Source organism: Chaetodon auriga, chromosome 11, assembly GCF_051107435.1.
Source record: "Chaetodon auriga isolate fChaAug3 chromosome 11, fChaAug3.hap1, whole genome shotgun sequence".
Taxonomy (NCBI): domain Eukaryota; kingdom Metazoa; phylum Chordata; class Actinopteri; order Chaetodontiformes; family Chaetodontidae; genus Chaetodon; species Chaetodon auriga.
In genome coordinates this window covers 15,532,840-15,557,743 of record NC_135084.1, presented here as the reverse complement: position 1 = coordinate 15,557,743, position 24,904 = coordinate 15,532,840, and the positions used below count along the sequence as shown (strand labels likewise).

The 24,904-nt window shown below is 42.6% G+C and overlaps 2 protein-coding genes across 6 annotated transcripts in view; one reads left to right on the top strand and one right to left on the bottom strand.

The window, feature by feature from the left end:
• Positions 1–11,860, bottom strand: part of pax2a (paired box 2a) — a 29,772-nt gene extending 17,912 nt beyond the window's left edge. For 3 of the 5 annotated variants that reach the window (XM_076743065.1, XM_076743068.1, XM_076743067.1), the window contains exons 1-5: positions 11,251–11,860; positions 9,572–9,737; positions 8,266–8,463; positions 4,725–4,810; positions 4,418–4,537 (exon numbers count right to left, since the gene is read on the bottom strand). In XM_076743065.1, coding sequence (XP_076599180.1) covers positions 4,418–4,537; positions 4,725–4,810; positions 8,266–8,463; positions 9,572–9,737; positions 11,251–11,293 — 613 coding nt within the window. In that variant the 5' untranslated portion in view covers positions 11,294–11,860. Of the gene's footprint in view, positions 1–3,415; positions 3,461–4,417; positions 4,538–4,724; positions 4,811–8,265; positions 8,464–9,571; positions 9,738–11,250 lie in introns of all 5 variants that reach the window. The other 2 variants (XM_076743064.1, XM_076743066.1) reach the window with 1 other exon arrangement.
• The window catches only part of wnt8b (wingless-type MMTV integration site family, member 8b), a 183,633-nt gene that overhangs the window by 83,161 nt on the left and 75,568 nt on the right, over positions 1–24,904 (top strand). The window lies entirely within an intron of this gene.

Below are 24,904 nucleotides of genomic sequence, written 5' to 3'. Positions count from 1 at the left end.
CAAATTAAATAAAGTAATATTTGCACATGCAAAAATCTCAATTTCATTGAATCAAAATAGGTCAGTGCAGTGAAACTATTGCAAAATATTCTATTTCATATATGTAAAAAATGAAAGTGTATTTTAAAAAATACTTACAACTCTTTGGTTTGCATTGGAAAAGCATTCAAATCATCTTTTTTTCACTTGTTTTAAAGAATTAAGTAGAACTCAATTAGAGACATACATGACTTGATGAGCAGGATATCTTTGCAGTACACCCTCTCCTCTGTAGTATGACTCCATTCCCATCTCTTATTTTCCTTTGTCCTCCTCTGCTTTCATCTCTACCTTCCTCTGGACCAGTCTGTCGTTTAGCGTTCGCCACCCTATGTGGTGAGTATTTGTGGAAATGCAATTAACGTATCCCGTCTTTTCTCTTGCCTTTTCTCCCTCCTCAAGCTGAGTAATGCATCGCTCCATTAATTCTCGGCATCGCTGCCCGTAATTGACTTTTCTCTGACATGATTCCTCTCCATTGAGTGAATTCCCTCTCCTTATATTTTTGTGATGGATCTCATTGTATATTGTTTACAACTATATGTGGGGTCTCGCGCAGCCGTGTTGCTGAATGCAAATGGTTAACCCACAGGAGTCAGAGAGAAGAGGGCGGGCGATAAGAGGAGAAATTAAATGTTGAAGACCGGCAGAGATAGAGCAGAGCAGAAGGAGGGGGAGAAATGCAGTGTCGACCCTTTTGTGTCCTCCTCTACTGTCGGGGCCCTAACAGCTTCTATGTTACGCTCGGTGGCCCCTCTCAAACCTGGGCTTTTCTCTCTCTCACACACACCCCATCAGGACCATCATGGTGCTCATGATTCCATTTATTTCTGTCTCGCTCTGGATGCATTTATTTTCTAAAGTGATCCTCTATTGACTCATTGTCATGGACTGGCTTGACTAGCCAACCAGTGTAGGCCCAGGTTGAAATCCATACACTAACTGATTCAAACTCCACAAATGGGTCATGTGCCTTAAAAGATACACACCAGACAATCTCCAAAAGGGCCAAATATCACATTTGAACAAATCAAAACAGCGACTGTATTCATTTTTCCTCAAGCTATTGAACAAGGCTGATATGACTCCGGCTGCTGCGTGCAGTCGTTCTTTTATGTCATGAATGAACAACCTGCTGGGCCATATTTTTTTCTCCCCGCTCACACACTCATCAGCTCCTTCTACACTCATCCCACACCCACGCTACAATCACAAGTTATGACCTTTGCTTTCTCCATCTAATTTATCACTGTAGCTCCCAACTGCCTGTCCTCCCCAGAGCTGCACTGGGCTCCATCCAGGACGTGGATCCAGCCAGCGATGAGAGAAACATACAGTTAGGTCACATCAACCTGACTGCACACAGCAGCAAGGTCAAGAGGAACCTGTCACTGTGTGCTAAGACTAGGAAAACACTGAATTTACATAAAACTGCAGCTCTGATAAAAAACAGCATTTCCTTTAAAAAGAGAACAAATCAGAGCAGATATGTCTCACGTGATAATTAGCTCAAAATCATCTCTGAGAAACGACTGGGAGGCCCGAGCTTTCCAAATGAGTGCATGAACTTCTGCGCTATAATACACATTCGACAATTGCACGGCAGTCACCCAATCCTCTCCTCGCCTTTTCTTGGCTTCCACTTGTACCATAGGTTTAAATGACTGAGTGAGAGCATGCTGTACAACAGGCTAATTTCCCCACTTCACTATTAATGCATTTGGCAGGAACAACATTCCATTTCCTGTAATGAGATACACAAATAAATCTGGCTATGGATAGATTCTGGGTGGGGTGGTGGTGGTGGTGATGGCGATGGTGGTGGGAGGAGGAGGGGGGAAGGGTTGTGGGGGGCAAAGGAGGGGGCGCATTGAGACGCATTCTCCCAGCACTGGCATAATTGGTATCGCTGCTTGCAGACATGCAAACCAATCTCTCCACAGATAGGACTGAGACTCTCTCTTTTCCCCCCTTAAGGCTATTTCTTTTGTCTTTTCGATAGCTTGCACATCCAAGATAGAGGGAGGCAGGGGGGGAGATGTTAATTTGTGAATTAATAGCTTTTCTCTGCAGAATTGCAAATTCTTTTAAATGTCACTATGTTCACTGTGTGAGGAGCATCTGAAGCCACTGCGTTACCAACAGACACACTTGACACACACATTCCCGTGCATAGGTGTGTACAGACACATGCACAAATCCTAAAACTAATCCTTGCTCAACTCTCATTGAGGCTGCCAAGACCTCTGTCTTCCCTCCTCCCCTCATAAACCCACTTTTTTACCCCTGTCTCTCTTTTTCCTCTTCCCGTCTTCAGTCGAAGCCGTCCAGTGTAACATGCTACTTTTAATTTGCAATAACACATGACAAGGACAGATTAATGGCTCTTATGGCACCTATGTCCCTGAAGCTCGTCTTACGGGGACCTGGTGTACATAACGCGTGTCACACTACATTATCTCTACAGCCCTCCGGTAATGGGGACCTTTTTCTTCCTCAAAGGGCAACCGCTGACTTCAGCCACTACCGGGATCACATGCCATCGCCGTCACAACGCCAGCGGTACATGGACTGTGCAATGCTTTTTTTCATGTTCATCAAATGATCACAGTGAAGGCTCAAACATGCGATGCTTTCGAGCTTAAAATCTTTACCTGGTTTGCACATATGGAACAAAGTCTTTTGAGTGATTTGTAGAATATTTTAAACAATGTGAAATCTCTTTGCTGCACTAGTTCTCTCCTCGTTTTATTCACTTATCTATTTATGCATGTATTTACTGGCTTGTCTGTCAAGGTAACATGTTAACATTTTAGCAGCTAACTTTCTGCTATGACACCGGCTAACTCAGGTCGATGGTCCGCCTGCAGCTGAGACCAACTCTATAGCTTTGTTCTGTGAAAAAAAAACAAAACAAAAAAAAACCCAACAATGCTGAAATCATTTAAAAGTGTGAAGAATTAAAAAAATTTCCATGAATAACAAAGCAGAAGAGCTGCAGGGGTTTCCTGGCATCACAGGCCAAATTAAGGGGAAACGCCAAATTTAGAATTATTTAAAAAATACATTTTAGCTTACAATAAACTGCATCTTGTTGAAAATCCACAGCTATCTTTGCCTGATAGCAATTCTAAATAAGCTACACTGTGCATTTCTGTATATTGAACTGCATGCCATTACATGGAAAATAGGATTTTCCACAGTCACTTTAGCTTCATTTATTTTAATTTCTTGGGAGATTATGTATTGGAAAAATCTTTCCCCACCTCATCCTCATTAACTCATAACCCTGGAAGAGCAAAAACAGCAATTGAGAGGAAAGTATTGTCATCTGATTGACCAAAGCAAAAGAAAAGGTTGTCTAACTTCAACTTACAATGTCCTATTTTCCTTCCATCCAAGTGGTTGCCACTCCAGAGAACTAAAGAGACAGAAACATAAAAGAAGGAAGTGGCCTGTTTTGATGAGTGCTCTTTGAGATCATTTTCAGCCATATCATACCATCAGCCACCTCAAAGCAGGACCACAGAATCACACACGTGCACACACACACACACACACACACACACACACACACACACAGAAACACACGCGCACACACAGGCACACACGCAGCCCCCTCCCTGCCTCCACCGGTCTGTTCCTACACCTGTTCAGGCCTCCACCAGGGACATGTTAATTCATAGGCATTAAAAAAGCCAATTGTTTGCAAAACCGATAATCTATTAGCCCTCAGGCAGTGTGTGTCCACTCTCTTGCCTTGCCTAGGAATGAGAAATTCTGGCTTGGACTGGATAGGCTTCCACTTAATCTTTGAGCATACCTAAGTCTTTTTTCTTGCCAGTCTCCTGGTAGTGTAGAGTCTAGCATACAATCTTATTAAAAAAGGGTTTATTATTGAATGTTTTAGTGCTGTTCAGCACCGCAGAATAAAATAAAATTCAGTCAAAAATATGTGTCTATACAGTGCAGAATATTTAATAACTGACTGATAGCATCAAGCTCCTTTTTCTGCCTTTTGTTACGTTACAGAAACGAAAGCAAAGAGCAGCAACGCTGATGCCTTGCCAAAGGGGATTAGAGTTGTATGACAGCTATATGGGATATCTACAGTACATCTGAGCATGGTACAAAATTGAGATGCAGCTTTGTAGGCGTATGGTAAAACGTAAAGCTGATTGAATCGCAACACTCTCTCAACACTCAGCCTGCCTGATATACAACATAACAAGTCACTGGAGACAGCACACAGAAACACACTTGGCTGCAGCGCTGTCATAAATGCCATCTTCTTCACACACAGGAAAAAAGAAGTAGGAGACGAGTGATGGGGAGAATTAAAAGAATGGAAAACAAAGGGATCTTGTGTCTCCCTTACCATCGTCTCGTTTCCTCTTCTCGCCGTTGGAGCGGGGGATACCCAGAATGCCGTTGATGGAGTAGGATCCTACGGGATCGTTGGAGGCGCTGGTCACAGGGGGCGAGGCTGTGCTGGGCACTGATGGAGAAAGCTGAGTTAGTGCATGCACAGCCTGTGTGTGTGTGTGTGTCACTTGTGTGTTTATTCAGGTGCATGCGTGTGCTCATGTTCAGGTGTTTTCTTTCTAGTTTCCTCCCGTTTCAGCCACCCTGATTGGCTCATTTGACTGTGCTGTAGCCGGTGTGTAGCCTTCATTCGCGCTCACCTATGGTGTGGCCGGGCGTGGAGAGCGGCGTAACAGATCCGTCAGGGGACGGGTGGAATGGCTGCTGGACTTTGGTGCGGATAATCCTGGTAAAGTGAACAACAGACACGGATCAATCAATACTGCTTCCAGAGCATGGAGATTTCACACCAGCCCAGTCGCCCCGGGACACTTAAACACAGCACATCAGGTCCACTTACACCCGTGCATGTACAAGTGCTCCATCGTTTGGCCCACTTGTATCCTCATATTCAGGCCCCTGTCACAAATAGCCAATCTCAGGGCTTTAGGGGCAATCTCTCTGCTCCTGTGTGAGGCTGAATAGGGGCTGCCCCCTGAGATTGTGGATTCAATCTAGCTGGATTCTGAGGTTAGAAATATGATAAAGTCCCCATACCAGTAAGATGTGATGTGGCGGGAAAGTCTTCATTGCACTTTGGTCTGAATGATCTTGCAAACAAAGCATGAAATCACATCAATTCACCTCAATGATCAGCTTCACTGGCTCTACCTGGCCAACTCTAATAATCTCCCTCTCCTGCTCCCTACTCCCTCTTTTCTCCTCGCTCTCTCTCTCCATTTCTCAAACCTGATCTTTCGCTCCTCTCGTCCCCTTTTCTCATTTCTACTCTACTGTCCAATGTGCTCTCTCCTTTACTGTACTTGCACAACGTCTATATTTCAAAGCCCTCATCTCTTTCTTTCCTTCTCCCTCTCTTCACTCTTCTCCAGCTCATGTCTTTACTCCTCCCTGTACTCTCTGTCACCTCTCTGGTTGTAGTTTTTCGGTCTTTTTGTAGCTCGGTGTAGCTCACAGGAATCCTTCGGGCTCACTGAGGATCAGAGCCTATTGATTGGGGCTGTGGGATAGAAAAGTTGACGACGAATGGCAGCCAGGAACAGCAAATGCAAATGGTGATCTATAAATTATATGTGACAGGAAAGCAATAGTGTCTTAATGGCCTCACCTGAGACCACTAGCAAGTCCAATGTATTTTAATATGTGCTGCACTTTGAACTAATTATGTACAAAATAAAAGAACGTGTCACAATAATCTGAAAACTTTAAAGATGACAAAATTTAGAGGCCTTAGAGATAATATTGCATTTGGAAATTTGAGGATTTTTGTAATTCTTCAAAACAGAAAGTACGGTGGGATTTGCACAAGCTCAGCTTCAGCTCTTATGGGGCATGATCGCATTACATTAAACCATGACCATGGTAATCTTTTGATTGACAGACGAACGTGAGATCATTGAATAACAGGCAGCGTTGTGTACCGACAGAAATCCCACGTGGAAGCCCTCTCGCCCGAGAGGTGTGCCAAAAACAGACTTTTACAGACTGCAGATGAGGCAAGTGACGTTCATATATGCATGCAGCAGCCGGCCAAGAGTCATCAGCTCCGAATCAGGCAGCTACGGGGTTAACTTCCTCAGGGGCAAAAATGTACATCAGACTCTTTTCATTCCCCTCACTATCTCATGTGTCCTCCATACTCTCTCCTTCAGGCAGGGCAACAAAGGCTAGCAGCCTCCTCCAGAAAACACACATCAATATTTTATTTGAATTTCTAACATCTCGCCACAACAGTTATCTGACCTCATGACTCGAGGGAGCCTCATAAATTCAAGGACTTTGTTTCAAGTCTATGTTGTTGATATTGAATAAGCAATTTGGATGGGTGAATTAACGACTTTGGTGTTTGGGTGTTGTAAAAAAAAAAAAAAAAAAAAAAAAAAATCTCCAAAGAAAGATTAAAATGTGGATCAATATGATTGAAAGCCGCTTAGGACCTTCTGGGAACGCCTCTGTCCACTGGGCATGGTGCAGCGGGTGGAAACTCCTCTCTGCGGCAGCACAACAAAGTGCAACCCAGTCTCTGTGTAATCTTTAATAATTCATGCAGGAAAAATGTGTTTAAAGCCAGGACATCCTCTTTAGTCAACAGAGCAGAGGTCAGCCCCTTAACCACAGAGACCACCAGGGGTCCACTGCCTCTTTCTCTCCCCCTGCCTGCCTCTTACACTTCTCTTCATCACTCTCTTCCTCCTCCACATCTTTCCCAATCCTCCCTTTAAGACAACATTTAAAAGAGCCTGTAATGAGAAAATTATAGAGGACTATTTCAGGTTAGATTTTTAGAAACATTTCAAAATACACCTGTGCGTTTATATGTTGTAAAACAAATAGAAATGAACTGTTCTAAGGTAAGTTTTTGGGGAGTAAAACCTGTTTTTGTTAAACTGTGATTCGTCATGTTTTAATAATTAAAAAAAAGCAGGTTTGTGCATTGCAACAAGGTCTGGTGTTAATTATTAACGTGCAGGCCAACTTAGCTGCAAAGGACACAATTTCTTCAAGCAGTGCTGTTCCACACAACTCAAACAACGCACATTATCAATGAAGTTTTCTAATGGTAACACCAAAAAACCTCCATTCACCCTTACAGGCCCCACATTTTCCTTAGTTTTATGAACAACAGGTGAAAAGAGACAACGGCGCCAAAAGACCTGTTGAAACCATCATTTCCATGGCAGCCTGATTTATTTCACTTTTCTGTTTTGGTAAAAGATTCATCCATCTCCTGCATTTAGCAGGACGTGTTATGAGACTCTCTTCAGCTCATTAAAATGTAATGCCGATGACCAGCTCTCTGGAACAGTGCCTCCTAACCAAAGTTCATCACTCGCAGGCACTATGGGGCTTTTTTTTTCACTTTGCACGCATGCACCGGGGCTTTTTCACCGGCGTCCTCTGTCTAAAGACACTTTGTCCACTGCTGTCCCGCTTCATGAGGAAAGGTGAAGGTGTAGGGTGTCTGCTGCTTGAGCTGGGACAGAAACTCTTTCATAGTCCATTTACCCACAAATCAACACTGTTTTACGACGGCAATGTGTTTTCATCTATAGTTTTCTAAATTTATTGTACTTGTACTGTAATTAAATCAAATAAAAATAATACTAAAAATACTGTGTGGTTAAAAGCGGAATGATTTAGAATTATCCACCACGCTGCTCACCTAAATGTGTGATCTGCTGTCGCTCCACATTCACCTCGGTGTTGGAAAACAGAGCAATTGGCTGGCAATAAAGAGGCTGCTGCCGCCTGTGTCGCAGTGTGGTCCGCGTATTGAACGACTTTGTTGGGTATTTCCCTCTGCCTCTGGATCTGGTTACGCGGTATTGATCGGTTTTTATCGAGACAGATGTGATTCTTCGTGGCCCCTGCCTCAGCCCCCGTGCTGGCTGTGTTGCGGAGGGCCGCACAGGGGATTGAATTGCACTTGTGAGACCACCCCGGATTGGCTCGGCTGGATCTGACTCTAGTTCAGCCTTGTATGTGAAGATTAAAAAAAAGCTATGCGCGCACTTCAGAGCTGATTTATCGTTTTTACGCGCGCCATTTTTCCTAATCTGGTTTTATATTACATGTAGGCACAGAAAGAAATAAAAAAGGTGTTTCGGGAAAAATTTACGCGCTTTGGGACAACATTTTTTCCAGTAATAAAATTAATTGGAAAAACTCATTTCCACCTACCTGTTGATGGATGAAACGCTGGGGACAGTGTCGTTGTCGCAGACGCCCTCAGCCAGTAGTCGGTCTCGTATCTCCCAAGCGAACATGGTTGGATTCTGGCGCTTATATTCAGCGATTTTATCCACCACTTTCGGAGTTGCGACCTTTGGTTTGGAGCCACCAATGACTCCGGGTTTAATACTGCCGGTTTCATAGTACCTGCATGGGGACAGAGAGAGCGTTCCTGAATGGATCCCTCCTTAATTCAGCAATGCAGTCTGACTGATGGGGAAGGCGGCTTAAAAAAATCGTTTGTGTGGAAACAAATCTCCGCCGACCTTCTGCAGTTACATGTAGGGCAAATAAATAAATAAATAACCTACAAATATGATGGCGGCTTTAATCTATGGATTGCTCTGGAAGTGTGCTGTTACATGGGTCTAATTGAGTGTCAGCTGGAAGGTGAACAGAGCGGATTTTCAACGAAAAGCAGTGTAATTAAAATCACACAATATAAGCAGTGAGACGGACAGAACAAAGGACAGTTTAGCTGCAAAAGCACAGTTTAGACCTCATTTCCAGTCTCCATGAGCTTACTGTAGCATGCACGACATGCCACCATGACCTATTGGTAAATGTTGGTGACAAACATTCAGTGTGTGTGAAATGAAATACCTCTGAAATGCCTTCTGATAGCTGAAAAAAATATATTTCAAAATATTATCTCACAGCATTTGTGCTCTGAAGTAAAATGATGTAGACCTAATTTCTCAGCTTTAAAGTAGACTTTACACCGATGAAAAATATAGGAAAGTAAAGTGTGTATTTATGGGATTTTTCTAGCGGATTATGACCCTCAAAGGTGAGTTTATAGTGGCCGTAGAGTGTGGTGTTTTTCTTAATCTGCGAGTAAAATTCCAATTTGTGTCCGTGTGCACCTGAAAAGTCAGTTTTCAGGTGACCTCGTGGTACTTTTATAGACTTTCTTTATCACCTACAGTCTCCTATAATATTAAAACAGCCTCATATTCCTCTGGGATATTTTTTATCCTTAATGTTTGGCTGTAAACTCTCCTCCTGAAATTTATTTCATGATTATGATGCTTTTCTCTCGCAAGGCTGCAGGTGATGGATAGAAAATCTCGGACGCAGAACTGCAGTGTTCAGGCAAAAAAAAAAGAGAGAGAAAGAAAGAAAGGGAAAAAATGACCTGCCTATATAACCGATGACTGAGGCTGAAATAGAGCTGGGTGCGCATATACGAGCTATAGAAGATTGATGTTTGACACACATAGGGCTCTGTTGGTAGTGGATCCCCTCCTTTTACCTGCCGAGGATTTTGCTGACACAGCCGTGACTGACCCGTAGCTGTCTGGAGATGTCGCAGGGCCGGACGCCCTGGTGGGCCAGCTCCACGATCCGCTGCCTCACCACGTCCGGGAGGGGTCTGCCGTTCACAAACACCCCGCCGAGCTGGTTCACACCGCCGTGCCCTGCGTGGGTTACAACAGCAGCACAGGGGAGCATAACATTACATACCTGCAGAGCACACGATTTCTCTTCACGCGGGCTCGTATTTTGGATTTTCTGGGAGAGACCCATGTGTTTTATTTTCAGTCTAAAAGGTTCAATCACATTATTGTTTACATACATGCAATATAATTGACACACACACACACACACACACACACACACACACACACACACACACGCACACACACACACACACACACACACACGTCTTAATTTCATTGCATGAATCCTGAAATATCTTAAACCTGCATTGGATTTTGAAATAATAATTCTAAAAATAACAATAAGAAGAAGAATTACAGCAATAATAACAATAATGATAATAATTGTTGGGTAAAACATGATAGAAACTGAAGCGACCTGAGAATAAAATTCAGGTGGGATTGTGTTGCTTTCAAGTATATAAAAAATAAAAGCGAAAGAAAGCAAGCAACATTAAATATAAAAATAAATGCACCTCACTGGCTGTTCTAATACCCCAAAATAAATAGAGAAGTCCCCTCTGTCTGTAACATTGGCCTGCTTAGGCAATATTTTCCAAGAGCATCTCCTCCTCTGCAGCCTAACACATGTCGCAGATATTATGTTTCAACCTGTTTAATTTTCCTTGCACAATTATTGTAAATAATTAAAATGAGCTTTGATAACTCATATTACAAACGCGGATGGTGCGAATGAGGGGGAATAAATAATTTACGCACAGGTCGGGTCTTCTTTACCCATATCGTGTGGAGGAAAACATGAGGGAAAAGAAACAGTTGGAGCAACTGCTTCATTTTTCACGCTCAGTCTTATTCTGGAGCACCTAAATCTAAAGTGAGGGCTGGTAAATAAAGTGACACGTTTACAGGCATTTGCACACAGCGTGCTCTTGTCTCTCTTAAGTAACTGTCATTTTCACAGGTAATAAAAGCTTTGTATTTAAATTGGGGAGTTTCTGTTTTGTCTCTTGAAAGTAAATGCAGCCCACATCTTCTCATTGCGATTAACATCCGAGTCGATAAAGATTTACACAAGAAACCCCCCACAAATAAAAATATAAACTCTTCCGTGACAGATGTGCTGTTAAAAAAAATAACTCAGAAATGTTTCTGTTTTAAAACATCCTTCATGATTTTCTCTACGTCTTATTCTCATGTATTAATTATCGTCAAAATGAACGGAACTAAGTCTCTTTTTAAATGACTCCTCTGGCAAAACTTTGCCAGCGTTTTTTTGAGGAGAAAAAAAAGAGGTTTGGAAAAATGACTAAAAACCCTAACATGTTTAATATTTGAGAGCTGCGTTTATGTTGAGTACAGTCATAAAACGGTGGCAAATAACGAGCTTTAATGGACTTAAAATGAAACAAAACTCATAAGAGCGCCCTTTAAAATTTCTAACTGCCCGTAAATCAGATACAAACATCCTCGGTCTCATTCAAAAGTCAAACACGGGCATTTTGTTGTGCATAAACTTATTCAGTATACTCACGGTGCATCGCTGAGAAGGGGTCTGCTTTGCAGTGAATATCCATGGGATAGCAAAGGAAAGAAAGGTAATCGACTGAGGTCGCCGTTTCGCCTCTGTGGTGCAGCTTTAAAGGAGTAAAAAACAAACAAACAAGGACTTATAGTTTGGAGCAAAACAGTCCGTGTGCGAAGAGTCCGCAGGCTGCAGCAGTGAACAAGTTCTTGTTGGGGCGATGCTAAGTTTTTCCTCCTGTTTGAGTCTCAAGTCAGAAGTCTGCAGAAGGGCTGTCAGGTGCAGAGCATGACCCACGCGTGTGCACAGCGCACCAGACGCAGCAACATTGACTCAAACCGGGTCACTGTTTGTGTTTAAAGGACATCATGAGGAAAACAAAGCAGCAGCTGAGTGTCCACGGGTCCGCTCGGGAATCTGCGGCCGGAAAATCCTTCTCCTCTGACGGCGTGGAGGACCGGCGGGCTCTGAGGTTTAATCAGATAGGGGCGGAGATGACAACAACATGGACACGGCGAAGCGCGGAGCTGTGCGTCCCCCTCTCCTCCAGAATGGGCTGTGCCTGAGCGAAGCTTTGGGCTGAGAATGAAACCCCTCTCCTTGTGTGTCTGTTTCTAAAAGCTGCAGTCCCACAGATCACCAGCCCACCCACCCCCCTTCTCTCCTGCCTCCATCCCACAGATCCCTCGCATAGAGATGGATGACTTGTCAGACAAAGGCAATAGATTCCAACACTTTGTGATTCGCCCACGTAAAAACCTGCAGCTCAAATGAGGAGGTCCCTGCATCCGACAGCCAGGAAGGGGAGGGAGACGAAATGGGAAATGATGAGACTTTGGGGTGAGGAATCAAGGAAATTAAAGGCAGGGGGTAGAAGAGAGGTAAAGCGCTGTCAGGCTGCCGTATGTTGTTTAAAGCGACGCTTCTCAAGTGTTTTCATATGAAGGACTTTCAACAGAAACACATGATGAGGCTTTGACTCGGGCATGGCCACATGGGAAGATTTTTGTCACGGTACATTTTTTTTAAAGTGATATTGAAGAGTGTAAAAACAAGATATTTGAATCATAAATTCGCCCAAATTTCTTGTAAATTAAATGATAATTAAACAAGCTCCTAAACACAACTGGTGGCCCAATAAAACACTTTGTGAGCCTCTGGATCAAAGTGAAAAAACAAACAAAAAAAACCCCTTTTAGATATGAAACAGAAAGAAGAGAAGGATTTCCAAAACAATCTTTTCTATTATGGAAAATGTTTTATTTCATATTTATTCCCAGCTCGTCACCAAACACTCTCATTGCATCGGCTTCCTGCTCTTAAACGAATCACAAAGAAGAAAAAAAAAACCACTCTTCATCTCTTCAGGTCTTTGGATGCAAAACCAAATATTCGGTTATTAAAAAGCTGCAGTGCTTCCTGTCCTGACCATTCAGCTGCGTGGTCAGACATGCGGTGTGCAAGGTGAGCTCGCAACCTGCGGAGGGACAGTCAGTCAGTAGGCCATCATCATCATCATCATCATCATCATTACCACCATCATCATCCACTCACCGCCCGTGTGCAGCATCGCTCTGTAGATGGCGCTCATACAGTAGGTTACAGCCCGCTGTGCTCACACAGGCGGGCAGGTAGGCTGATGCTGCTGGGGCCGGCCGGGTCAAAGGTTGGCCTGGAAGCCTACTGTAGCTGAATTATGCGCTCTTAATCTCTTCCGGTGTCGAGCTCAATCTGAAACAAAGAGAAAAGCGCTCAATCAGAGAAGATTCATACATTTTAAAAGTACGTCCCTTGAGTGGTCTGTAGCACCATGTTAGCTTTAACTTCTGCAGGTCTGAAACCCACTGCTATTTAACAAGAGCAGCTGCAGTTTCCCCTGCATGACAGTCTCAAAATTATATATATGTGCAGCTGACTGTAGTACATTGTGTTTTTATTGGAGTAAACTTATCCAGTGAGGTGTGTAAAACTGATCTTTTTTCATTTATTTAAATGAATGTTTTTGCTGTTGGGAGACCATAGCAGTATAATAATAATAATAATAATAATAATAATAATAATAATAATAATAATAATAATAATAATAATAATAATGAGTTATTTAGAGGCTTTGTGGACTTCATGGCGCAGGACTCCGTGCGTCCAGCTGCCCTCTGGACAAGTTTGAGGACGATTCTTCTTTTTGTTTCTGCTTTTTTGCTTTTTTTGGGGGGGCTGGGGAGGGAGCTTCTGGTACAATATGTAGCACCATGGGCTGTAATTTCACACGTCAGTGCACTTTTGCCCTAAAGCTGCTGCTATTTCCCCCACAACACCCCGATTTGCCCCCCGTACCTCTCCGCACTGCCACGACGACGTCCCGGTGTCACAGCACTACAGCAAAACAAACGGCGTGATAATTAAGAAACTCTTAGTCCTGACTTCACCCCTTTTAAAAGCCCAGCCACCAAGGACCTAATGCGATTATTGTTTTCGATTTTTTTTTTTCTTGCTTGCCTTATACAATAAAGAGCCTGGACACAGTAAGTCACACATAGGAACAGTTGATTTTAATATATTTCAGACACTTAAAATAATTACAAAAACGTTCCAGCTTCCTAAACATATTTTTATTGATACCAGTGGAGGTTAGATTTTAGTGTTCCGATTGATTTTCCTCAAAAAGAGCACTCTATCCCCACTGTAAATGCAAATATGAAGTAATACAAATGAACTGCGAGAAAATAGAGGAAATGTGTTGTTGGTATTGGGATAAGAATATTGAAGTGGAGAGACACAGCAGGCAGAGAGGGAGGGGAGGATGATGAATTTCCACGGAGGACAAAACAAATCCTTTTCTTCCGTTTTCTCCAACATATGGCCTGTAACGCGCGTCCACGTCCACAATCGATAGAGCTGTTTTTTTTTTGTTTTTTTTTTCCCCTCCCATCTTCCTGTTGTGTCTTTACTGCGCGTCTCAGACGATGCAGGGGCTCCCAAAAAGCTTCATGTCAGGACCCCTGGATCACCGACCTGCACTCATTACAATTTTTTAAACATGTGTTTGATAGAGAGTGAGACCAAAAAAAAAGATATTTTTTATTTTTTCCTGCAACTTTGAATATAATTGAGGGCCCCTAACATCCCCTGACCCCAGTGTGGGAGCCACCGCAGGTTCAAAGTTTGACTCTGAGTGCAAAGCTTGTTAACTTAAGTTTCGTCCTCTCAAAGCATTTGTGCACAAACGTCGTGTGATTGAAGAGACATTTTAGTGACAGATTGATTTATCTTCAGAATTTTAAAAATCAAAGCAGTTTCTTATTTAGACGTGACGCCATTAAAAAAAAAGTATCTTATCCAGGTGTCAGTGAAGTAAACACTGAGGAGCCTCGCCTGCTATAGGCGTGCTGCGTTCCAGCTCAGCGTTTGCTTTTGATATATTTAAGAGCTAATTTTACAAAACTGTAATTCAGCATACATGTCCCTGGGATCCATTTTTCTCCTATTAACCAACACATCCACATCATACCAGGAGTCACTTGTAATACCCCACAATGATTTGGTGTCTCCTGACACCCACAGCCATATGGGTAGGCTATGCCAAACTGCAGGATATCAGCTGCGTCCTTAGATTGCTTATTCATGTGCTTTATAACGGGAGCAGATGGATATCAATTTGACTCTATCCTCGACACCATCACAGATTGATTTTATACTTGCTTTTAATTTTGCCATAATTAATTAGATCATTACAACTGTTTTCCATTGATCTTCCCATCTAAACCCAAAATTGAGAGGTGAATTAGAATGTGATCTATGTTTTCAATTACAGCCCAAAGCATATAGGTGATGTTAATAGATTATTAAGCTATTATCCGAAACAACAACAGCAGCAACAACAACAACAATTCTAATATACTAATAATAAGATTATAATATTAATAATAAAAATATAACACACTTCAACAAAAACATAATTTTTTGACCTTAATTTCTGACTCTATAAGATAAGGAAATACATGAAGTCACCTCACAGTATTAAAGGAAAAGCACGTTATACTTTGTTTGATCTTTTAAATAATACTAAAAATAAAAAATAAAAATCCAGATATATGAGCTGCAGCCTCCACACAGTTCTGTCCCACACAGTGACAACCAACATACCTGCAAACAAACACTGACATTAGTATGAGGCAGAGGGAGAAATCCTTACCTGATCGACCAGCGCTGTGAGGCATGGCTCTCCCTTGTCTAATGGTGCGTCTCCCCGATGCAGCCCAGTAGATCTGTCCGGCCTCCTGCGCTCCCTCCCCGGCTGGGCGTCGTGCTTCTCTCCGCTGGTTGTCAGAATCTTTGACCGATCATCCAAAACTAAACGGTTTAGGCGACAACAAAAAGCGGAAGCAACCCTGCTCCATTGAACTAGGAATTGATAAAGAAAAAAGAAAAGAAATCAAAGAACACACAGCGTTGAAGGTGCTGAATTAAAAGGAACTGCAAAACTTGCCTATATTGGTGCTTAAAAACTGGATTTTAGTATTCAAACAGCTGGAGCTTCCACAGTGACTCAGCACGATGGAAAGACACACATTTTCTAAACATCACATTTCGCACTCATTGGTATGTATTATAGTTATTTTTTCACCGTGATATCTTTCTTTGAATATACTCTAAAGTTCACACAATGTATTGAGCTGGTTTGTGGTTGAGTAGCTTTGCCCGTCTGTCCAACGCATAAACTCTGTGACATTATTAAAATGTTATTATTATTATTTATGACTTTTTTTTCGTAAAATAAATTATCAGCGGACAGACATCATGAAATTTAGATGCGCACAAGTGTGTCAGCCTCATGAACACTAGCTTTGGCAGCACCGAAAATCGATAATAATGATTTATTAAAACTAGGTTAATTTATTTGTATAGAACTAAGCTATGACGCGTTCAAGTGCAGTCCCATAACAACACTGACTGCTGGTGAACATTTGCAAAATTAGAACGAGTCTCTCTCTCTCTCTCTCTCTCTCTCTCTCTCTCTCTCTCTCTCTCTCTCTCTCTCTCACACACACACACACACACGCACACACATACTTTTTTTTGTGTGTGTGTGTGTGTGTGTGTGTGTGTCAGGAAGGGAGACAGGCATACACAACACATTAGTGAGAAGTCAGAATTCAATTAGACAAGTTAAGAAATTAATTCAGCAAACTGTATCATCTAAAGGTCAATCACATCTGTTATTTTGAGATTTTATACATATTTATTTTTCTTACCAAACACTGTCTTGACAACTTGTCTCTTAACACTTCTCTAAAACTGCTCTTCTCCAGAGATTTAGCTCAGTCAAACATCTCAGAGATGCATCAACTTCACAAAGGAAACTTTCTGTGTGTGTGTTTAACAGTGTGAGGGAATACCAAAAAAAAAAGAAAAAAAGAAAAAAAAGAAAGTATAAGGGAGAGAATAAAACTTAGTAACTGGAACATTAACAGATGAATAACCAGTAAAAATGCAATATTACAATATCCACAAGAACGACAGAGCGTGGTAAAGCTATAAAATTCAACATTAAAAGATTATAGCTTCTCTATCGGCTATTTAACAAACATTTTGTATTATAAGTCTCTTTACAGTGCTTTAAGTTCAGAAATGGCAATAAGAGTGCCACTGGACCAAAGACCAGTAATGGATATTATGGAACACTTTATATGTAAGATACTCAGCCTAAAAAGACCTGCTCCTTACTTAAAATGTCATTTAAACAGCTGCCTATTTTTCCACTCTCACTGCTGTTTGCTTTTTTATACATGACAGGTGCACATAATCATATATTACAAATATATTAGAAAGTGTGTGAAGCATTAAAATAAAAATAAATGCATAACAAAGACTTAAACAGTGGAATTAAATACTAGGTTCTCCATAATAATCCACATAAGAAACAACCAACATGTTAATTTATCCTAATTTATAAACTGGGATTTACAGACTGGCACACACACACACACACACACACACACACACACACACACACACACACACACACACAATATCACACTGTCCTATTGTTTTTACAGTGTTATTGTTTATTGCTGTGAGTATTAAAAATGCATTTCCAGCAGTAAGGGCTGAGTCTGCCTTGGCAATCTCGACATTAATGATCTTAATAAGTGTCTTTTTCGCCTGTATCTGTTCAGGCGACACACTGGGGGTCTGCAGGAACATCGGAATGGGAGGAACCCAAATCGAGGAGCTTAAATGGCCATAAAGCTGTGTGGGCTGTCAGTAATGGAACCTAAGCTCTTCTCCGAGCCACACACCACATTTACGGGTTATGACCGGCGTCTGCAGGAGAGGCAGATTGAAAATTGAGGGAGAGGAGTGATTTTGGTTGGACGGTGTTGTGTGTGGTGGGAGAGAGATCTTATGGCATAGTCCATTAGACTGGTCAGTGGTATCTACTCTGTCCAAGATTGCCAGGGGGCTGAAAGGGAAGTGTGTGTGCGTGTGTGTGTGTGTGTGTGTGTGTGTGTGTGTGTGTGTGTGTGTGCTGTGGAGGGGCTCGGGGGGGCAGGTTAATGTTGAAGTATGTATCTTCAAACCTCTCTCTTCCTGTCTCCTCTCCACGGACAGCCAAAGTCCTCACCTGCACTTCCAACCTTCATCCTCCAAAACCCCCACCACCACACTGCCTCCACCACCCCCACCGCCACCTCCACCCCTCCTCTCCCCTTTTTTAAAAATAGTGTCCCACTTGCTCATGGCCTGAACATTAAATAAACCTCCCTCCTTCACCCTTCATGCCCCCCTCCACCACCACCTCTCCCTGGCAACACCTCCCTCTCTTCTCTCCACTGTAACTCCATGCACCAGGCTGTGCCCATCATTTATCACACAGCGCATAGAAGTCAGATGTGTCTGAGCTTTTTTCAGATACATTTTCTAAAGCCATATACGTACATGTAATGCCCCTAAACAGTGCATGAATGGTCAAACTTTTAGCTTGTACCACATTTCTTTTTGTCTGGAGCGAAACAGGAGGCCAAACTAAGACAACAACAGGACAATATGTTTCCTGCCTGATGTCTGGATGGTTTGTTGGAAATCTGGGCTGAGCGACAGCCAGTATCATCATCATCAACTCTTGCCAGCTTTTCATATTTAAAGCCAGCAAGGGTTTAATTACCAAATGATGACAGTGTCATATGGTACCATGATGGCACTGAGCGAGGGTGTGTAATGTGTGTATGTGTGTGCGCCTTTCTCTGTTGTGCACACTTGTTTGTGGCGAATGTGAGTGTGATGTGTTCACATCATGATTGTAGGTAGCTGAAAGGCCTGAACAGGGAGACAGACAGCGGGCAGGAGGTGTTGTGGGAGATAAAAAAAAAGAAACACACACACACACAGTAAAACATCTGTAATTTGTAATTCCCTAGTATTCAATGGCTGCTCATGGATTAAAGATTAAAATCTATTGTCTTGACAGATGGGAGAGAGAGGGAGAGAGAGGGTAAGGAGAGGGGGACACTCATGCACATCCCATTTCCATTTGTATATGAGCAGCACAGTTTGGCTAATCACAGTGGAAAAATAAGCTGTCTGCTTGCCTCACTCTGGGCAATGCCACCGTGAGCCTTCATTCCAGCTGTGGAGACATTAGAGACAGAGGACTCGTTCTGTCGTGATGAGACTATGTCAGCCCGCAACGAGTATTTGTTTATTAATATTCCAGTGGGAATAAAGCGCAGAGAGGCACTGTGATCAGCAGATAGGAATGGCAGCGTAACACAGTAACTCCCACCTTCCCAAAACATTAAAGCAGCTGTGAGGAACTGAGCTACCGAGGTGCTGTGGATGACATCAAGAGACGGCATGCTAGTCAGACCTCAAGGTCCAGCAAAGCAGGAAGTGAGGTGACTGTGTGGTTATAAAATGAGTTTTTGTGTAGTTAAAATGCGTCATTGGCTGGTATGAAATGTTGATAATTGTGCAGAGAAAGCACAAGATGCTGCTTGGATGAGCTAGAGTTTCTTGTTTAGTCTGTGTGGTCTTCACTGAGAGGGCTATGTGTGTTTGTGTGCGTGTGTTTGTGTGTGTGTGTGTGTGTGTGTGTGTGTGTGTGTGTGTGTGTGTGTGTGTGTATGTGTGTGTGTGTGTAGGGGTAATGGTCTGGTCAGTGGAGTGAAGCAGACCACCTGAGAGTTGTTTTTGGGCATTAGTGTGTGTTCTCTCTCTCTCTCTCTCTCTCTCTCTCTCTCTCTCTCTCTGTGTGTGATATATGACACTGGCCATCTGAAGGAGGTGCCTTGCTCTCCCTCTCCAAGCTGCATGAAAGGGAGCCGAGAAGCCGGATGAATTAAAGCCTCTCTTCAATAAAACATCAGAGTCTTTCAGTAACACACGCTTGAGATGCCCCAGTAATTGACTTTTGGACTTTAGGATTTACATGAACCCTCCAAAAGCAGCTTACCTGTGCAGCGATGCCCCTTGAGTCCGCATCCATTCCCTGCTGATGTGGATTTCCATAAACTCATGCAATCTCTTTTATTTTTTCTTCCCCCCATCTCTGATAAATGCAGAACTATCCACTGTAGATAATTTGAGGGATTTATTGAAGTGTTCGAATTTATTTATCTTGAATAAGAAATCTTGCCAAATAAATCTTAATCCATCAGTATTTGGCACAGTTTATGTTCATGTAGTCAGCCTACAGATTCCACTTAATAGCTGTTCACGTATTTATAGAATTAACATAAGTACTTAAAATGCTCTGATTTTATTTATCCAGTTGAAGGGATTCTATACTTGCAGTAAAGCAAAGCGATTTATATGTTAATGTTTAACATCAAAGGTAGAAAACTTTGATCATGTTGGACTACATAAAGTATATTCAAGGCTTTTAATGAGGGTAGGACTGTGGGATGTATATATATATTAGTCTAAGTAACATTTGCGCCTCATAACATTCACCATATGAAATGTGAAATGTGAATTCTGGACGGTAACGGCAGATCAGAAATTAAAATATCACACATCAGATTACAGAAATGTAGAAATCTGTGTCTTGGAGGGATGGCGCTGAGCAAAGTTGTGAATTTACTCCTCATCTCACACAGCACATAATAAACTCTTTAACAAGATGGGGAAAGTAAGAATGAAGGGAGATCTATGGGAGGGGCAGAGTAGCTTGGCAGATTTAATTAATTACTGCATATTAAAATGTTTGTTTACAGAAGTGAGCAGCTACAAGAGGTCCGATGTTAATTAATTTAAGGCGTACTTCCTACCAGCCTCAGCGATGTGTCACAAGCTGCAGAGCTACTCCCTTTGGCGGCGACTCTGCGTCTCATTGGATATCCATCAATTGCTGTGAGGTGTGTAAGAAACAAAGATGCACGGTGCACAAATTAGGCCCAATGTTAACATGATTGCATATTAAGATTTCTAATTAGCGAGCAGAAGGAAAAGGTGAGGAATATGTGGTGCATGGATGGCCATTCAGGAAACAAAGCAGCTGAAGCATGGACGTTTGTCTGTGGAGCATCTACAGTATTTTCTGTTTTCACTATTGAAATGACTGGATCTCATGCTCTGGCTTCATGCTAAGCAGCTCAGACACTTGGGTCCAGAGCATTTGTTGACAGATTCAGCGGCTGGACAAAGTCAGACTGCTTAACACATGTGCTGCCTCTGTCTGGTCTCCTGAGGTTCTTCTTCGGACAATGATGTATCTCAGTCCCCTTCGAGGTCAGCTGGACTGAGTCCAGAACATCACCTGCAATCAATAGTGTGGGTAAAGCAGGCCCAACTGAACGCGTGCGAGGGCAAAGACTCCACTCAGAAGCCCACTGTGGGGAAAAAAGGCCTGCATGGCCCATTGCCTTGCTAAAACCAAACCACAGCCAGGTTTGGACGCCTGACACACTGGTGTCTTCAGGAGAGAGGTGGAAAGATGGCAGAAATAGAGACAGAGACAGAAAGAGAAGAGTGTAGTTTGAGGAAATAGTGAAAAATGTCTATAAAACCAAAATGCACTCAAAACAGTTAATAACTGCCTGCCAGGGGCTGACAGTGAGGGCCTGTTTGTTGGGCTACATGAGGACACCGTGAGAGAGAGAGAAAGACCCGGAGAGGGGTTGCTCATTGAGGTGAAGAATGGCTGTATTTGTGGAGATGCATGTAATTATTTCACTTCTCAGAGTCATTATTGGCCCTGCCTGCTGTCCTGTCAGCGGCTAAGAACCCTTACATCTACATGCCGAGCACCAGTGTAATGTTCCACTGTGGCAATCTAACATGTGTTTCCCTGAAATTGCTCTCTTACCTCTGATCATGATTATCAGACCAGAGCTCCAAATAAGGGCAAGCACTTTCATCATCTTATATAAATAGGCAACGAGACAAAACATGATTAAAAAAAAACAAGAAAAAAAAACAGTGAGACATAATGTCAATGTTAAAGATGAAAGCCCTGAAAATAATGCTCCCAGTGGAAATTTCAACTGGATTTCCTTTGAAACATATAAAAATAAAAATGACATGCAATATTTTTTAGCCTTACATTGCACTCTGTCATATCACATGCACTTCAGCTTGGCCCATTTAAGCAATTTATTTGATAGTGAACAACGGAGAGGTGAGAGGACGAGAGAGATCTATATATAGTGTCGTTGTCCTTTTATTTGGAAGTACATGAAACTCCAAAGTTTTCTGTACCTGTTAACTTCATTTCCACCTTTCTGCTGTCTAAACTAAGAAATAAAAATACTAAAAGGTCAGTGACTCACCGACCGTTCATTAACAGAAAAAAAATCCAGTTAAGCAATTTGAAATTAATCGATAAAACCACCATGTCTCACTCTTTCTCTGACTCTCACACACACGTGCACACACACAAGCATGCTGCTGCAAAGAATGTGACAAAGAAAAACTAACCCATTTATCCAATATAGACTCGTGTTGCTTCTGCCCAAACAGCCATGGTGTATTTTTTATTCTTAACTCTCAGCTGCCGACAGAGCTGCGACTGCTTCCTCAATCAAGACCTTTGCGTGCCACCGTGCAGACTCCACTGCTGAAGAAGGCTGGGACGCAGAGGCAGGGGAAAGTGGCAGATGCTCTGCTGTGTACGGTGTGTGTGCGCATGAGCGTGCATGTGTGTGTGTGTGTGTGTGTGTGTGTGTGTGTGTGTGAACTCCTACTGTAAGTGGGATTTGAAGAATTGGCACAGTCATCTGAGCAGCGCTCCGCATCTCTCACAAACAAATGAAGGCCCAGAGCCTCAAAGTGAGATTGATATCTCTTTCTGAACTTCACAGGGAATATTCTGAATATGGAGAGGGGTTCCTCAATCCCAGGGGATCCAAAGGGCGCCTCCTCTCTCCTCTTCTCCCCACCTACACGCCAACAGTAACTGGAAAAAATGGCCTGGGTACATCTTTTGTGTTCATCAATATTCACTCATTCATCGTGTGTCCTGGCAGCTGAAATGTCGACAAGCAACGCGCAATGGATGGGCCAGAAATCCACTTTGTCTGAAATTGAGTTTGGAATTAAAATAGAACAATCCCCAATTTTTTCTGGACCGGAGGCAGAGCCATACATTTCACTTAGCGACTGAAAACTTTTCAATTTGTGCGGCGGGTCTTCAACAGAACCCAGCCATTAAATAGGTCAAGGATGGATGTACCCAGGCTACATTGCTCTCTGAGTCAAACAAAGAAAGTTGGGAGCACGTTTGCAAAACATCATTTGTTTCACAAGGAAGGAAATGATTGCAACGAGGGCTTTAAACACATAAGCAAGTAATGCATTGAATAAATGTGGGGGTTAGGGCTTTCTAAAGCGGACAATAAACGCCATGCAGGAATAGCAGCTAAGTCCTTTCAAAGCCGTTAGCGCCGAAAGACCACTAAAAATGGAAAATCCAAAATGCCACTACACATATTTCCAGTACAATGTGTAGCCACTGGAAACAGATCCTTGGGTGGGATTCATCAAGGCCGAATACAACGATTATCACCACATGGTGACTTTGACAAAGCTGGCCCTGATCTGACTCACTGACCTGGTCCTGCATGGGTCACAAAGTAAGTAAAAGTTTATGACACAGAGGCAGCGAACCTCTGCACATGTCTCTGTTACAATCTGTGTCTGGGAAACGTGGTTATATCTGCCAGGATCAATACAACACGCGGATATGTTTTTAATCATGCACAATTGATGCTGATTTGCATCCATCATTTTCATGGTGGATGCACATAGCTGCTCAAAGCACATGTCCACTCGTGGGGTCAGTGATTTCTACTGTTTCGCTATTAATTAGTCTCAGTTTTTTTTCTGCCGCCATGATTTTCTACAGTTGTGTCTTTTATATCTGTTTCTAATAACTGATAAAGTGAGCCAAGCACTTTTAAATAACTATATGACATTTGAAGGATATTCATCCTTCAAATGTGTATATATATATATATCATTTATCCTCATTTGAGTGCCGTAACTATTATATTTATACTTGAAGACATATATTCTAGTGCCTACCTTTGAGAACATGTCCAACTGAAGCTAATCCCTTTTTGCCCCCTGTTAATCCCACCCTCCCAAAGCCACTTATTAATGATCTCCCCCGAAAGGTAAATCAATTATATAACGACGACAAAAGAACCGTTTTGTCATAAAATGGTAATTAGTTTGGGTCCTGACCTCCCTCTTGGCACCTCGACTCCCCCAGCTGAGGACCGGGGCAGGTCCGCAGTCCACACTTAACGACAGACAGGCGTAACACACTGGCTGAGCATTGTGGGGCCTTTGTCTTCATTCAGGGGGAGATGAAGTTCTCGCCGCCACGTTTATCAATCACGGAGGGGCTCCAGCTGTTCCACAGGCTTCGGCCTGGCTTCAACAGCCGGCCTAACAAATTGCCTGTGAATAGCAAGGAAAAGGGACCCCCACCACACACGCAAACAACATTAGCATCAACATACATGCACAGCCACATACAAGTGCACAGAGCAGCCTCACGTGAACACGATCGCAGCATTCCCTTTGACTTTACACACCAGCACAAAAACAGACTAAAGCGTTCGTCGCACGTGCAGATGCACCGAAGTACATAATGCCTCCTATTGTTCACGTCTGGTGACAAATGTTTCTCCACAGCCTTTTCACAGACACGACCAACCCTGCCGTCTGCTCGGTGCAATTACAAGATGGATTAACAGCTCTTTCTAACACTGTCATCATCACCTTGCATGCCTTGAAGGAATCTGAGGATGCTGCATTCCTGGATGGGAATCACGTCCAATTACAGCTTAATGAATGAAGGAGACACATATACTACCGAACAAATCAGGCATACTGAAGCCACTCTGAGCGCACTTACAGTTCTGTCTATAGATCCTAAGTATTGATGGCTCAGCATGTCAAAGTTCAACTAGCCTGCAAAATCAAATCCTGCAAGTAAAGAATTATGATTGTATGTTAGATGATCAGTAGGCTTCCACTGAATTGAAACGTTACTCGCGTCAAAAATATAGATAGATGAACAAATGAATTAGCTGTTCTCCAAGGTCAAATAGTGATTGCATTGTTACTCTCACATGCCACGGTGTCAAAGCAATCCACACTCTCACTTTTTCTTCATATTCTGCACATCAACAAAATAGCAAGAGAATGAAGCGAA